This window comes from Gadus chalcogrammus, chromosome 23, assembly GCF_026213295.1.
Source record: "Gadus chalcogrammus isolate NIFS_2021 chromosome 23, NIFS_Gcha_1.0, whole genome shotgun sequence".
Taxonomy (NCBI): Eukaryota; Metazoa; Chordata; class Actinopteri; order Gadiformes; family Gadidae; genus Gadus; species Gadus chalcogrammus.
The window spans coordinates 5,683,451-5,699,862 of NC_079434.1; the positions used below are offsets into that span (position 1 = coordinate 5,683,451).

At 47.3% G+C, this 16,412-nt stretch overlaps 1 protein-coding gene across 1 annotated transcript in view; it reads left to right on the plus strand.

Annotated features, from left to right (window-relative positions):
- Positions 1 to 27: 27 nt before the first annotated feature.
- LOC130377623 (MAP7 domain-containing protein 2-like) overlaps positions 28 to 16,412 on the plus strand; it is a 22,037-nt gene continuing 5,652 nt past the window's right edge. Inside the window, 9 exon segments of the mRNA XM_056584779.1 lie at positions 28 to 88; positions 735 to 950; positions 1,628 to 1,717; positions 2,344 to 2,504; positions 7,483 to 7,624; positions 9,913 to 10,002; positions 12,559 to 12,648; positions 13,914 to 14,005; positions 16,194 to 16,267. Of these exon segments, the coding sequence (XP_056440754.1) occupies positions 914 to 950; positions 1,628 to 1,717; positions 2,344 to 2,504; positions 7,483 to 7,624; positions 9,913 to 10,002; positions 12,559 to 12,648; positions 13,914 to 14,005; positions 16,194 to 16,267 (776 nt within the window). The 5' untranslated portion in view covers positions 28 to 88; positions 735 to 913.

Genomic DNA, 16,412 nt, shown 5'->3' on the forward strand with positions numbered 1-16,412 from the left:
TACCATGGAGGTATTTAGTAAGAACAGGTACGCCTGACGAAACTGGACCACCCCATGGATGTATTTACCAAAAAAGGGTACAACTGAGGTAAACTAGCTCAATGTCAATGACGTCGAGTTTTTGCAAACGTACAACAAAGACTACACAATTCCTATTTTTTGTTATTAATTTTCGACATTAGAAATAATCCATGTATTTAAATGACGAGGGTCGAGACGCATTTCGGTGATCAAAAGTCGTTTATTAATTGGTCATTGGCCTGACGTGCCTGCAACAACAAAAGCATTGGCGGTATTATAACGAGGTCGTTTTGTTTGTTCCAGTTGACCGATTATATAATATATTACATAGAAATATCTTAAAGGCTGCATCACCCATCATGTATGTCCATTAGAAAGCAATTCAATTGTTTGTAAAGCAATCCAATCGAAAACTTCGTGTTTGTGTGTGTGGGTTAGAGGCGATATCACAACCAACCAATGACGTAATGATTCCCGGCACGTGCGCTCGGTCTCGAGTCTGCCTCCAATCTTAGAATCGATGCGGGAGTTTATTTGGGATGAAGCGCTGCTAAATCCAGCGCTACACAACGCGTCCGCGCTTCAATGGGTTTTGTTGACTTTGTTTTCCTCTGTTGTCATCCTCTATCTCCCTGCTCATTCTCTCAACCCCCCCCCTCCTTCTCCCTCCATCTCTCTCGAGCCTCACTGTATCTCTCTCTCTCTCTCTCTAGCATCTCGCTCTATTCCTCTTTCTGGCTCTCTAGCATAAAGTCCCTGTTCAGTTCTTGGCGTTCCTTCCTCCTGCTTGCCGCAGTCTTTATATCGAGCCGTGTGTCCGCATCGAGTCAGTGTTGCGGGCTCCTGGGTGGATGTGACTGAGGCCGGTGGAGGAACAAACTGACCCGCCGAGATGACCACCGTGGCCCCGACGCACCACGAGGGGACAGGTGAGACAGATGTCAGGGGTGTATGGCTTACCGCTCAGGCTATGGGCCTACGTCACAAAATGGCAAAAAAAAATGTGTCAAGGGATGCATTTAATATGAATGCATTCATGTGTGCACATCTGTATAACCGTTTTTTCAATATTCCTTCGGGTGTGGTTCAGAGGATTTTTCTTTTCTCCTGGCGGTTGACGTGCATCTGTGATCAATAACAGTGGAGTGATCTGTTTATTTCTGCATGGCTAGAGCTGCACCTTGTTGGCAGAGGGTCATGTGTTGGACGGTTTAACGCACCTCTGCGTACATCGACGATATTGACGCGTATAACAGAATCACCGAAGGGTGTCAGCCCTGGCGAACAGTGAGCTGTAATGGCTGCGATGGTCACATGCACGTAGAATGGCATTGTGTGTTTGACAGCTTGCTAAATTCATTAAACTGACGTATGACAAGCGGTACCGGAGTTATTCTACATAAAGCGTCGACGGTGGAGGATGTATGATGCTCAGTGACCTTGACAGCATCGCACATGAGAGTGATGTTAATATGGGAGCGCCTGTGTGTTTCATCTTGACGAGATGAACGGGTGTCTCAATTTCCATTTAGAACCTGCATATTTACCTTGCGCACAAAGTAGCATCCCTCGACAATGACATTCTGTCTGGTTCTCGGAAATGCAGTGCTGACGCCTCCCCAAGTGCGCCACCTGACCAATAGGAACCCGTCCCCGTCCCGAGCCTTGGCCAGTCCTGGCAGCACTCCGCCAGCAGGTAGGAGCATCACCAACACACGCGTCATCACTGCTCCCACAGCGTCATCAATCGCTATGTACATTATGTGTCATACACTTGTAGTTGAGGTTATAATATAACAGAACTCCATTTGCAAATTGCATTGCAAGAAGACATTCAGGAGTTTTAAAGAACAATAGTTATACTAATATGCATTTAATGTACACAGTTTAACTTACAATGAATCAATAGTTTATTGATAATAAACTACCCTACTCATGACTCCACATTAAGCTTCTTAGGCCTCTTGCTCAAAGTATACCTCCGGATGAAGTGTGTGTGGGGCATGGGGATTGAACCCAGTACATTATGACTATGAGTTTGAACACCCGTTCCTCTACGCTATGCTGCCCTGGTTCATATTTGTCAGACGGCAGGTAGCCTGTTTTGAGCAAAAAAAAACCCAAAGGGAAGCTACAACAGACAGCCTTTGCCCAAAAACCCACTGGCCAACTGGTGAATTCAACACACGTTAACACACACACACACACACACACACGCACACACGTGTCTGTGGATGTGTTAGCATAGACATGGATAATACTGTGCACGATGTGCAATGGTTAGATATAAATGTGTGTGTGTGTGTGTGTGTGCGTGCGCAGAGCTGTCGGAGCTCCTGCGTGACAAGGAGCGCCGTGCCGAGCAGCAGCGCGGCCGCTGCGTGGAGGAGCGGGAGAGGAGGCTGGAGGAGCAGCGGAGGAAGGAGGCCAGGCGCCGCGCGGCCGCCGAGGAGAGGAGGAGGCTGCAGCAGGAGGAGGAGAAGGTCAGAGGGCAAACGCTGGCAACGCCTGTGAAACGTCTCTGATGTGGGGTTGTTGTACCAGAGGAATCCGTGATTTGAGGCCTTTGATGAAGTGCAGACGACACAAAGCAGTCAGACCCTGACCCCGCACGCCTGAGTCTGAGTCTGAGTTCCAGTTAGCTGACTTTGCAGGACGGCGTTGCCTTATGGCCTGCTCCACCCGACGTAGCGTCGTAGCGTGGCCTCCGGAGCGAGAGGAGCCTATATGCATCCTGAGCCCTCTGCTGGGGTCTTGATGCACCCCCGCCTACACCCTCAGCGGACTAAAATGCTGTCGTATGCAGGAATGGGACAGCTAGAAAATGTCTTTATAAGCAAATTTGACAAGAGGGCCTTTTTACTCCCTGCAATATGCGTCTTCCACTACTAATCTATAGATTACTGAAATAATTGATACACAAACATTCATACTATCTTGGACAACACGCAGTTTCTTCACATTTACAGTTTATCCCTCTTTATTCATAGAGGGACGCGTCGAGGCCCGTAAAATAGACTTCATGTCTATTTTAGCACTTTGTTGCGTATTGGCTGCGCAGCAGACTGGCTCAGTGTAGCAGCTCGTATCAATAAGAGGAGCGTTTCCTTAAGGCGCGCCGCAACGCTACATGATGTGACGCTGCCATGCCCAGTGTAGCAGGGGGTCAGATGTATATTAATATACTTTCAGAGTAAATGATTCGGACAAAACATTAGGTAGTGTAGTACGGGGTGGATACATCCCTCTATGGTACATTGTTGTGGTTATTGCACGTTTTTTTATCCTGTTGTCCATCACTCGAGGTAACGTTAAACCACTGCTGTACTGTACAGATAGAGGTCATGGCCACTTTTCTTTTGGCTCTATTTCGTTGAAAATATCCGCAACAACAATGTGGTCTTCTTGGAGGCCTTTTATCATCAGTTTTAGCAGGGTTGATACTGAAGGATATCAAACCCGATGGGATCTGTCGCTATGTGGGAACCATTGCTAGCCTTCTCTCTTCATCACATGCTAACCTTGTGTTACCAGCCAACCATGAGCTACCATCTAACCCTTCATGTCTCTCCAGCTAACTCTCTTTGTTTGGAGCTAACTCTCTCAATGTTAAGCGCTTACTCTCCTCATATTACCAGCGGAATCTATATGTGTAATCTCATTGTTATAATCTAACTTGGCTTCCTTGCTGTTTTTTATAGTGTTGGGCTGCCTCGCTTTGGTTTAGGAGCTAAATGTCATGGTGTTGGGGGCTAATGCCAACTCTTCTCTTAACAGCTAAATCTTACTGGGTAACGGCCAACTCCTAATGTTCCCAGCTAAATCTCCTTGTGTTATCATCGACCTCTTCCTCCCCGCTAACTCTCACTGTGTTGGGCTAACTTGCTCTGGTCCACCAATGATAGCTTTCATAAGCCATTCGCACACCAGACGAGCCATGGAGGAAGGTTTAATTTTAGGTCTAGATTTGAGGTCTGGTTCTGTGTTTAATATGATGGGTGGCAATTGATTGATTGATGTGTTGTGTGGTGCATCAGGGTTTTGAGCAGAGCTCAGTGTGCGACCATCTATATGTCTGCAGGGCTGTATGTGTGTTTTTCATTGATTGGGTGTGTGTATTTACATACAAATACACAGCTCTCCTAATTTCCAAACCCACTCATTTGCATTACTTAATGACATAATGATTGGCTGGTCTCTCCTGGGAGGCCACAGTGACATCACTGTGAGCCTGTTATTGGGACGTTTACTGGAAACTATAACGTGCACAGTCATAGATGAGCACACATTTATTACCCGATACAACTCAGGATGAATGTGAAAATGATCCAGAGATGGCCAGCATGAGGGGATCGTGTAAGGTTCCCAGGGGGACACCCTCATTAGTAAATCTCAGAGACAGACTCTTAATAGTAATTTATGGTTATTTCTTGTGACCCTGAGGTGCGTATTGATTGGTGTATAGAGCGCTGTGTGGAACAGAGCTAACATTTGATGCGTTGCAGTATTAGGCCTGCACCTTGGATGTTTATTTGTTCGTCCTATGCACATACACACCGTGGATCAAGCTCTCTTTATCTAGGTCAAATCCTTTTGTTTAACACTATATAGATGGATGCATGGAAAATGGATGGATGGCCAACCGGATAACCCTCTCCTCCCATTACATGGCTGTTTTCTCTCTCCCTTGCTCTGCTTCTTCATTAATTCTGTTCCCCGCCTTATCGATTCCACGCCAACGCTCCATCTCCCCCCAGCCCCCTTCTACTTCCTTCCCTATCCCCCTGTGACTCCATACATTGTCATCCCTAGCTTTCCCAACACACACACACAAACACACACACACACACACACACACACAAATAAACACACACACACACACACACACACACACACACACACACACACACACACACACACACACACACACACACACACACACACACACACACACACACACACACAGATGCACCCTAGGCGTGTCTGCTGTAGAGGAGAAGGGAGAGAGGAGAGAGGAGGGAGGAGGGAGGGTGCATCTGTTACGGACCATGACACTGAAAATATGAGTTGATGTAGAATAGGTGATGCAGAGAGAAAAGGCAGAGAGAGAGAGGGGGGGGGAGAGAGCGATGAACAGGAAATGAGAGAGTGGGAGACAAAGAGTTCAGCTTGCTAAGCCCCAACATCACAGCCCAGCTGACTTCTCCTCTCAGTCTTTTGAAAGGCACTAGGTCACATAGAATGTGCCTTTAATCCCCAGCCTGACTCACAGGAGTTCAGAAATGGATTTAGATGTCTTCGAGGGCTGCACCATTATGACAAAAATAATAATTATTATTTTGCCAGATATTTGTGATTTTGGTTCATTGTGAAGAGCAGATTTTCAATTAAATAAATAATCAGTTGCTATTGTATGCAAATAATATAATAATGAAGCAATTGCTTAGTTGTAACAGTTTACAAAGTCATTTACGGCCATACAAAATCAAATTTCTAATTATTATTTTATCCAAATTGGGACCTTTCACAATTTCTTAATTGCAGAGCCCAAATATGCAATTTATTATTAAACCCAACTGCCATTCACATCAGATGAATCACCAATACATTCTTGAACTAGTCACTGTGTTATGTATTTCCTTTGAGATGTAGATCTGTGTTTTAATGTAGGATATGTAGCATGACGTTACCTTAAACGATGCAAATAGGTGCACACCAGTATCCCTGTCTCTGTCTTTGTCTGTTCTGTGCATCGTCACAGAGAAGCATCGTTAGAGGAGATGAGAGGAGAGGGAGGTAGAGGAGAGGAGAGGAGAGGAGAGGAGAGGAGAGGAGAGGAAGCTAGAGGAGAGGAAGCTAGAGGAGAGGAAGGTAGAGGAGAGGAGAGGAGGAGAGGAGAGGAGAGGAGAGGAGAGGAGAGGAGAGGAAGCAAGAGGAGAGGAGAGGAGAGGAGGGGAGAGGAGAGGAGAGGAGAGGAGAGGGGAGGAGAGGAGAGGAGAGGAGAGGAGAGGAGAGGAAGGTAGAGGAGAGGAGAGGAGAGGAAGCTAGAGGAGAGGAGAGGAGAGGAGAGGAGAGGGGAGGAGAGGAGAGGAGAGGAGTGGAGAGGAGAGGAGAGGAGAGGAGAGGAGAAGAGAGGAGAGGAGAGGAGAGGAGAGGAGAGGAGAGGAGAGGGAGGGAGAGGAGAGGAGGAATATAAGAGAGAGGAAACAAGAAAATAATGACCCGCTTGTATTATTTTACCATTTTTAGAAGTGTATTTAATCGTCTCCTCTCTGGAGACAATAATTATCCTATAATAATACAATTCGGTCATTATTTTCTTGTAGGAGGAGGAGGATAAGGGAGATCGAAAGAAAAGGAATGGGAGAGGATGGGAGGAGGGGGAAATCCATGGTTAAACTGGAGACGTCGTGATAGTAGTGGTGGAGATCGGAGGAGAGGAAACAAAAGGAGAAGGCAGACGAGGAGGGAGGAGGTGTAGGGGAACAGAGCGACGTGAAAGGGAACCTTGGGGCGCAAACTAATCTCGTATTGATACCCTCTTCTGCACACCAACGTATTCACACATGCAATGACGTAACCCTGCACGTACATGTGTCTGCGTGCGTCGATGCATGCAGCCATACTCCCCTCTACTATATGCGCCTTTGTGTGTGTGTGTGTGTGTCTATGCGTTTCCTGTGTGTGTTTGTATGTGTGTGTGTGTGTGTGTGTGTGTGTGTGTGTGGTGTGTGTGTGTGTGTGTGTGTGTGTGTGTGTGTGTGTGTGTGTGTGTGTGTGTGTGTGTGTGTGTGTGTGTGTGTGTGTGTGTGGTATTGGCTGTGATCGACTGGCGTGGCTTGGTGAGGCACGGTGTGTAGATCCATCCCTCTTTCTGAGTGCTCTCTGAAATAGCCTCAGTCACCAGAGAGTAAGAGAGATAGACCTGTGTGTGTGTGTGTGTGTGTGTGTGTGTGTGTGTGTGTGTGTGTGTGCGTGCGTGCATGTATGTGTGCGTGAGTTTTCTCTGTGTTAGAGAGGTGGAAGTGAGCAAAAGGGAGGAGACTAGCAAGGGTGGGGTGAACAATTGTAGAGGTGAGAGAGAGAGACAGTGAGTGTGATAGAGAGAGAGAGAGTGAGAGAGGGCGGCTGTGTTACTAGAGGGAGTGGCAGAGTGAGAAGAGGCGATACAGAGAGAGAGAGAGAGAGAGAAGACACAGCTCCGGTAGCTCAGTCGTTGTTGATCGTCGGATAAAGCAGACATTGCAGTGGGAGCAGCGGCAAGCGAAGGGAAACCAAGAGAGACAGCGAGGGAGGTAGAGAGAGAGCAGGCGACAAAAGGACGCTGGGGCGAGGCTGCTGCGGATGCATGCGGTAACCATGGCGCAGCCGTCTCCGTGCGCGTCGCCGTGCACCCGTCGCCGTAGCGATGGCTCGGTGAGAGAATGTCTGTTCTTCCCCGTTCTGGAACGGAACGAGCAGGAGCGGCTGGAGGCGCTGGTCCGCCGGCGGGCGGGGGGCGCGGCGGACAAGAGGGGCCGCGGCGCCGGGGAGGCCGGCCGGGACCCCCCGGAGAACCGGCCCAAGAGATGGACCTGGGGGGGACCCCCGGACGGAGCCGAGGGTGAGTGGGGAACACCACCGAGGGGGGGGGGGGGTATTGTTTTATTTACATGACATGACATGACATCATCCTACAGGAGGGGGGTTGTGTGTGTGTGTGTGTTTATGTGTGTGTGTGTGTGTGTGTGTGTGTGTGTGTGTATGTGCGGGAGGGGGGGGGGAGGGGGGGCTGTGGAGTCATGCTGGGGTGTTGACGCTGGATGGTGGTCCTCGGGGGGGGGGAGGGGGACAGATAGGCAAGAGGGAGGGGGAGGGGGGCTGCTCAGTTGGTATAAGGGAAGGAGGGGGGGACTGTCGGGGTTAGAGGTCATGGGGAAGGGTGGGAGGGGCACAGTGGGGACGACATGCAACGTTTGTCGGCTGTCATGGGAGCAGAGCAGAGGGAGGAGAGATTAACGTGTGTCAACGTTTGTGTTGTCGGTGTTTGGGGAGGAAGAGAGCTCTCTCTTTTATGGAGGACAGTTTGAATATCATATCCCAGATGCATAACAAAGACAGAGAGAGGGGGGGGAGAGGGGGGAGAGGGGGGGAGAGCAGATGACAGTGGAAGGGTGTGGAGGCTGCAATGCAGATGGGGGCGAATACAGACGTTTTTTGGTCTTTTTACCTCATCTGATCGCATCACACCGGTGTGTTTGTGTGTGTGTGTTTGAGTGTGTGTGTGTGTGTGTGTGTGTGTGTGTGTGTGTGTATTAGTGGATGCTAAAGGTATGCGCTGCGTCTGATGTAAAACCTTAAACAAGGCTGTTCAGACGGAACGGCCAGCGGTGATGTGTCTGGTCGTGTTATTGTCGTCACGCAGTTTATTTACACTGTCTGTCGCAGCTAGGAGCACTAGCTAGCTGGCTAGCTGGCTAGCCATCTAGCTTTGGCTGCCACTGCGTCGTCCGCCAACAGGTGTGTGTGTACTTGTGATTTGTCTGTTTATGTGTTGAACGCTAGAGGATTATCACATGGCGTGGAGTGCCCTGGTTATTTTTGGGAAGCTGGTGTTCCATTGTTGTGTTGGTCGACTGGTTTAATTCCGTTAGAGAAATGACACGTCTAACCTTGACATCAACAGAGGCCAAACTCATAAATACACGACACGCAAACAAAGGCACATGCCGACGATCTCCCTCATTCTCTCTCTGTGTCTCTATCTCTCTCGCTCTCTCTCTCGCTCTCTCTCTCTCTCTCTCTCTCTCTCTCTCTCCTCTCTCTCTCTCTCTCTCTCTCTCTCTCTCTCTCTCTCTCATCCTCCCTCCGTCTATCTCCCTCTTCAAATTGCATCCATCTTCCATGACATGTTAAATCAAAAAATAAAAGATATTGTATTTAGCACTTGTATGTCGGATGGTGTGTGTGTGTGTGTGTGTGTGTGTGCATGTGTGTTCCCATGGGGGGATTTTGCGAGACTCATAAAACATGCTGAAAGGTTGGACTCGCAGCGGATAGAACGGGGCGTATGATGTGGAGCATTCATAACGCCTTCAATAATTCATAGGGCTCAGTGGCTCACACACATACACACACACATGCCCACACACACACACAGGCTCACAAAGGCTACCGCTGAACTGCAATCTGGGAACCAGGGGGGGGGTACTCTGTTGGGCGGCGTGCCCCAGGCGGAGAGAGCTGTCCTGGGATCTGCTCGCTGGGTGGCTGGCTGGAGAGAAAGAATCCCAGCTTACATATTTCCCCCCTGTCCAACGAAAGGACAAATACCTCCTCATCCACCTTGCAGTGCGTGTGTGTGTCTGTTTGTGCGTGTGGTTGTGTGAGTGTGGTTGCGTGCGTGCATGTGTGTGTGTGTGGGTCTGAGCTCTATGTATGCGCGTGAGGATCTTATTCGTCTTTCCCAGGGCTACCAAGGTAGTTGTAGTGGTTACCCTGATTAAAAACAGCTGCCTTTTCCCTGGCCCCATACCTGGTATCAGGGCCGCTGTCTGCCATCAAGGCAGCCGATATTATTCATCAGATCCTCGTTGCAGGGCTCATTATGTTTGAGAAGCAAAGCATGCTTGCAGTGGTTCATTTTCTAGCACCACCGGCCAGAAACACAGGCGAGTTTTTGCATGAGAATTTGTGTGTGTGTGTGTGTGTGTGTGTGTGTGTGTGTGTGTGTGTGTGTGTGTGTGTGTGTGTGTGTGTGTGTGTGTGTGTGTGTGTGTGTGTGTGTGTGTGTGTGTGTGTGTGTCCCCGTGCGCTTCACTAGGTAAACTCGCGTGCGCGAAAGGTGTGTGTCATGCACGTCGCAAGAGTGTAACGCTTTGCTTTCTCCGCTATGCAACACCTGCCGCCCAGGTACCCCTAAGACCCTGCCTTGCCCTGCCATTGGTTCTGCTCAGCCCAATGAGCTTCCTGCTGCTTCCAGAGCCAACCAATCCCGCAACGGTACATATTTCCCCTCTGTGTCCCTTCCTGATATTTGCTGTGTGCATGTGTTGCAACCTGCTTGTTGTACGCTCCCTTCCCACCAGCATCTCGCTGCTTGTTATTTGCTGGCCTCTAACTAGAATATAACTAATTATTTGCTCGATATCTGCACTGGTTATGCATATAGCCTCAAAAGCTATCCTCTGGCTAGCGTTTTCTTATCCTATTTTTGCAATATACGTCCGGCATGTGTTTCTTTTACTGCTTTTATGTCAGTCTGTGACACCATCATCATCGTTTTTGCACTTTTTGTGCAATATGTGTGTGTTTGGGGAGTGCCTGAATCTGGGAGTGTAATAATCTGTGCAAGTGATAGAGTTTCTGTGAACTAAACAAATAAATTATATGTTTTGAATTTGGACTATTCTCCCCCCTCTGTCGGTGGAGCTGTTCACACGATCTGTCACATGACGCAAAAACGATGTTGAATCCAACACGCTTATCACCCCTGCTGTGACTTTGCTTTCGCACTCCTGTCCTCCTCTATCTTACGCTAATACTTACTGAGCCCGTCCGGTGCACCGGCTGTTAGTCCTGTACTCATATGGGCACAGCCTCTGTCTACATCCTGGGGTGGAAGATCCATCCACACCCTATACACCCCCTGACTGCCCCCCCCCCATCAGAACAAAGGGCTGTGCTGCTTCCTGTCTCTGTGGCCCGTGGCACTGATTAGTGATGCATGCACCATTCCCTCTCAGTGGGGGGGCGGCAGAGCACCCCACCCTGATAACTCTCACAGACACACACACAAAGACCCGCACACACAGACAGACACACACAGACACATGGCACAGACCTATTCGATACAATGGGACACACACGCACAATTACACATGGAACACACACGCATACAAACACCCGTGCTCACACATGCACACGTTCACATATACACACACAGGCGTGCATGTGCTCACGCATGGACACATGCACGTGTTGCAGGCGTGCACACGCACACCTACAAATAATGCAACATGCACAGTCACACCACACCCTACATCATACCAGACATAGCCTCTCAAGCCACTCACGGTACACACACACACACACACACACACACACACACACACACACACACACACACACACACACACACACACACACACACACACACACACACACACACACACACACACGAAGCAGGCCTACATCCCATTACTCGGCTGAACGTTCACGTCCAGTAGCGATGTCCTCTTCTAAAGAACGACTGATCTGCCGCCTGACCGCTGGGGTTGTACTGCGGCTCTGTTCTATATTCAGAGCTGGACTTGGACAAGGTACAAATGTACAAGTACAAAACTTGGGGTGAATGTCGTTCTGGAATAAACAAATTACAATCTACTACGACCAATGGATACTAATTGTAAAAGCATGACTGTATGTATAGATGTAATGCAGCGGCAGAGAGGCGTATGTTAATGTGAAAATGTTGCGGTTGCATTGTAAATGTGCATCCTGAAAGGCTATGTCCCATGCTATACATCCCTGCGTTGCTGTAAGGGTGGAGTTAGTGCAACAAAAGAGAACGTGCCAGAGAGGAGAGGCTGTTGGAGTTTGGATACCAGCTCATGTATTAAGGATTATCACACAGATAGTTCTCATGCATAAACTCATTGCATTATTGTCTTGTTTCTGAAGATAACAATACTATGATAATTTCTTATTTATTAATCCCAAATGGAAAATGCTGTCTCTTTATGATGGCTTTGTCAGTGCTACAACAGATTATGTTTAGTCCATTAAAAAACAGTAAAAATAAACTGATATATTTGAACATGAAAAGCTTGATCGATGGGAGACTAATATTACAGATCCTTGGTCAGACAACATTATTATAATAATATCATCAAAGATTATACTAAAATCATATGCATACTGTAAAATAAACCCCAATAACTATCACCCTGACTATTATACACTCAAAACAAAAGCCCAATGACTGCTTGCTGTCAATCAATCAATCAGAGGGCCCAGGCGTCTAGTCTACAATAGAACTAAATGGAGGGCCAGCCGGCCGGGGCTGGCGTCGCCCCCCTCCCCAGACCGACGCCCTCCAGACGCCAGCGTGGTGTCTGCGGGCCGGCCGCTCGCTGTGCGCTAGCGTTGCAGCTCCGCAGTGTCTGCAGCTTCAGTCGCTCGCTCCCTCCACCGCCCCCAAGGTGAACGCTGCACCCTGCGTGACTCATTGATCCCCATGCCTTCTTTTTTGCGCCGTCAGGCTCATTTTTTCGGGCTAGGGGAAGGGGGGTGAAGGGGAGGTGAGATGGAGAGTGCTGTTGTGATGAGTTGCGTCCATTCTGGGCTGTGATGTGGGGGATGTTGTCACTTGAGCGTGCTTGTGTCTGTGATTGCATTTAAGTGGTGTGTCATTCAGTGTATTGTGTGAATCGTTGTGTGAGTCTCGTTAAAGATCTGATTTGTGTTGAAATGCCCCCTGCGGTTGGCTTCTGTGTTTGAACCACTCCATTATTCTGTACCATTGACTTGTGTCATTGTGATTTTTTTGACTCACAGTAAATGACTTCCTGACTCCAACCACTCCTGATCAACCAATCAACAAGCGGCTTTCCAACTCCTCTGCAGCCATCCATTCACCCGAGAGAGGTGAGAGAGAGAGAGAGAGAGAGAGAGAGAGAGAGGAGAGAGGAGAGAGAGAGAGAGAGAGAGAGAGAGAGAGAGGAGTGCCAACATGAACCCCAATTGAGAACAGAGCATCTCTCTCACCAGCAGAAAACAACCATGTTGAGAGACCGAGAGAGAGACCAAGAGAGAGGCATTATCTACCTATTTCTTGACATATTTATGGGTCTTAATGGGACGCTCTACCGGCTGAGCCAACGGGGCGTCCCATGTATTTATGTATTTATGAAGTACCATAGGCCTGTCTGTTACAATCAGAACTAGAGTCACGTGATGAGTTAACTCCATGTGATTCCTCAGACAGCACCACTGTAGTGTTTTCTTGTGAGGGGGTCACACGAGGAAAGGCCTACATTATTTAGTAAGAGAAAATGTTAGGATATAATAATTATTGCAACGATGACATTAACCAGTTTCATTATATAATGGTATGAAAGAACAACCAATATGGAGTCATGCGGATTAGCACTCTACTCTGTGCTCACGGCGATGTGTGTCAATCAAAGGAAACACGCAATTAGTTAATTTTTGTACAATTTGATACGTTTGTTTCAACACTAGGAGGCTTACATTATATTTATGTTAACCAGTGAATAATAATGAATCTAGCAGTTGAGAACTCCATTCTGCACTCTTTCTGACACAACCACAAATACGCTTATTGTATAGGTTAATATTATAGCCTATTGTCATTGTTTCATTTGTTTAAGAGACATTTCATGCATACATACATTTCTGTGGTATCAGATGGACGGTACCCACGATAGGCCTCCAGGCCTATAGACATATATTGTACTTATAGGTATAATTCATGCATTGAATATAATATGTATAGGCCGAAAACAGTTATATTTCTCGTTGGTGCTATCATGAGGGTTCTGGGGACCTGGGTTCCCAGAACAGGCCCTGCCATGGCCTTGGTGGGCATTCCATCTTTCATCTTTAGTTAAGCGTGGATGGGGGCATGCGTCTTTTTATCTGTATGCACAGGCGGTCTCATCCTTTGCCCTGTGAGTCGTCTATCACACGATTGGGCGGATCCAACCGGTCTATGTACTTGGCTTTATATTACTGTTGCTCTTGGATTGTATGCAATTCCAAATACTTGGATCTCTAGTAACTCTGTGTCCGCCTACTTTTGTCTGTGTTTTGATGTTTTGTTGTCGGTATGGTCCTGCATGGCTGTTGTGTTGGTGACCTGTCAGTGTCTGGTGTGTCCCATCGTTTAGCGTCCTCCGGAACACAGAGGCCGCACAGAAGTTCCTCCAACCGCAGGAGCGTCACCGGCTCCCTGGAGGAGAACACAGGGGACAAGACACCGGTGAGCCGCTCACGCACACATGTATATAACCATGTTTAAATGTCATAGACTTGTGTATTTTCATGAACACATTAGCCTAGCCTTATGAATGTTACACAGTCAACTTACAACATATTATTTCTATAATAAAATTCTGTTGTTGATTATATACTGTTGCTTAATACTAAAGGGTAAGTAAACGTATATCCAGGTTTAGAGTTTAGTTTGGTTCAGTTTAGTTCTCACAATGGCCCTCATTTATCAAACGAGCGTACGACAGAAAACGTGCGTAAAATGGACGTACGCTCATTTCAACGTTGAGCTTGGCATTTATCAATTTGAACGTGAGCGCAGGCTGCGATGAAATCTCACGTCAGGTCTGAGCTCGTGTACGCAAGTTTTTTTGGCGCAACATACGGGTATTTCAATGATGAATAGTGCAGCACAAGTAGCCATGTTCAACATCTGTATTAATTACTAAATAAATTGGAATTAGCTCAGCCGTTCAAACAATTACAATCAAGTCAGGCCTAATTAAAAACAGTATTGCTATGAAAATAATTAGAATGTGACAGGTTAAATGTTTATTCAGCTGTCTATATTAACAGGAGCTTTGCCAAATAGGTGGTCGTGTCTCAGCGATGGCAGATCTGGCTCTGTTAAGGACCTCAACGCACAGAGTTTTTCGAGACCGCGCGATTTTTTTAAGGAAGGCGATGAATGGCTCTTGAGTCGTTTTCGTATCCCAAGGCATCTCCTGATGGAGCTATGCAATGCTTTGGAGCCACAGTTAAGGCGAGAAACTAGGCGATAAAACGCAATACCTGTGCAGGTTTGCTCTACCTTGGGATTTTTGGCCACCGGGATCTTGCAGCGGGAGATCGGGGACAGGTCTTCTATTTCCCAGCCAAGTATTAGCCGAACCATGCCAGCAGTTTTGGCAGCTATAATGTCCCTCTCCGAACGTATTATTAAATTCCCATATAATAACGATCAGCAACTGGAATCACACGGGATTTTTATGCTATTGCTAGGTTTCCAAATGTGATTGGTGCGGTTGATTGTACCCATGTGCGTATGAACCATCTATTAATGATTACGCGTACATCAACCGCAAAAGCTACCATTCAGTTAATGTTCCGATTATTTGCGATGCCAGAATGTCAATCCTGAACATGGTAGCCCCGATGGCCTGGGGGCACGCACGATTCTTTTATTTTCCAAAATAGCAACGTTGGGCATCGTCTTACATCAGGGCGCACTACATGGTCAGAGTCATCTCGGTGAGTTACGCATCAGTCGCACTGCACCGGCCTCCTCCCGTTTCTTGCTTGGCCGGCTTCACAGCCGCAACACGTTTTTTGGTGCTGAGCTTCATGTCGGACCATTTTTTCTTCACCTTATTCGGAATTAAATAACTTTAACGGAATGCAAACAATAGCATATATGTGAAATGTTTTAAGCTGGATAACAGAAGTTGTACATTTAATTTATTATTTAATTAATTTAATTAACAAACCTCTTCCGTAGCCCGACGAACATTGGAAACACTATTCACTGCAACAGTTATTTCCTTCCATATAGCATTCTTTTGCTGGCCTTTAATGCCAGCTATAGGCTACCAAATAAAACCAGACGGTTCGCATCCACCAGTGACCCGAGCGTCTCCATTTGGGTCTCGGAAAAATTCCTCTATTTTACCGTTGGACGTTTCTCCATGTCGTAAAAGTTAGGGGCGAGACTTCTGAAGACGTGCTTTTATATGGGCGTGTTACGTTAATTACGATCGATCTCAGCCGCCGTATTTATCAACACCAAGATCCTTCGTACGCTGGGATTGGTGTGATATGAAGGTTTCGTAAATCTCACGTGGGTCCTATCGTAAGATGAATCATGCGTTCAGATTTGCGCTCATTTCTACGTTTGTTTGATAAATGAGGGCCAATGTGTTTGTGAACATTTCTGTGTTCTTTTTCACCAAAGAATTAAAGCAAATTCTCTGTCAAATATAGAACGTCTCCTTCGTCCGGAAAAAAGATTTGAGTGCTAGTTCGCACCCTGGCGGGAGTGAATGTGATGTGGGTTTTGCTAAAAGGGGGGTTTATTTACCTATAAATAAATCCTTAGTGAATATAGATAAACTTAACAGTTTCATGCTGTAGTTGATAATAGACGGGTAATAAAAGAGATTCTACGGGGTGTTTCACAGACAGACGGTCAGACCCCGCCCAACCGCAGTTCATCCTTCAGAACCCAAGGCAAAGGACCCAGCACCCCTAAACGGTACCGAACACACACACAACACACACACACACACCACACACACACACACACACACACACACACACACACACACACACAACACACACACACACACACACACACCACACCACACACACACACACAGAGACACCTACACACACACAAT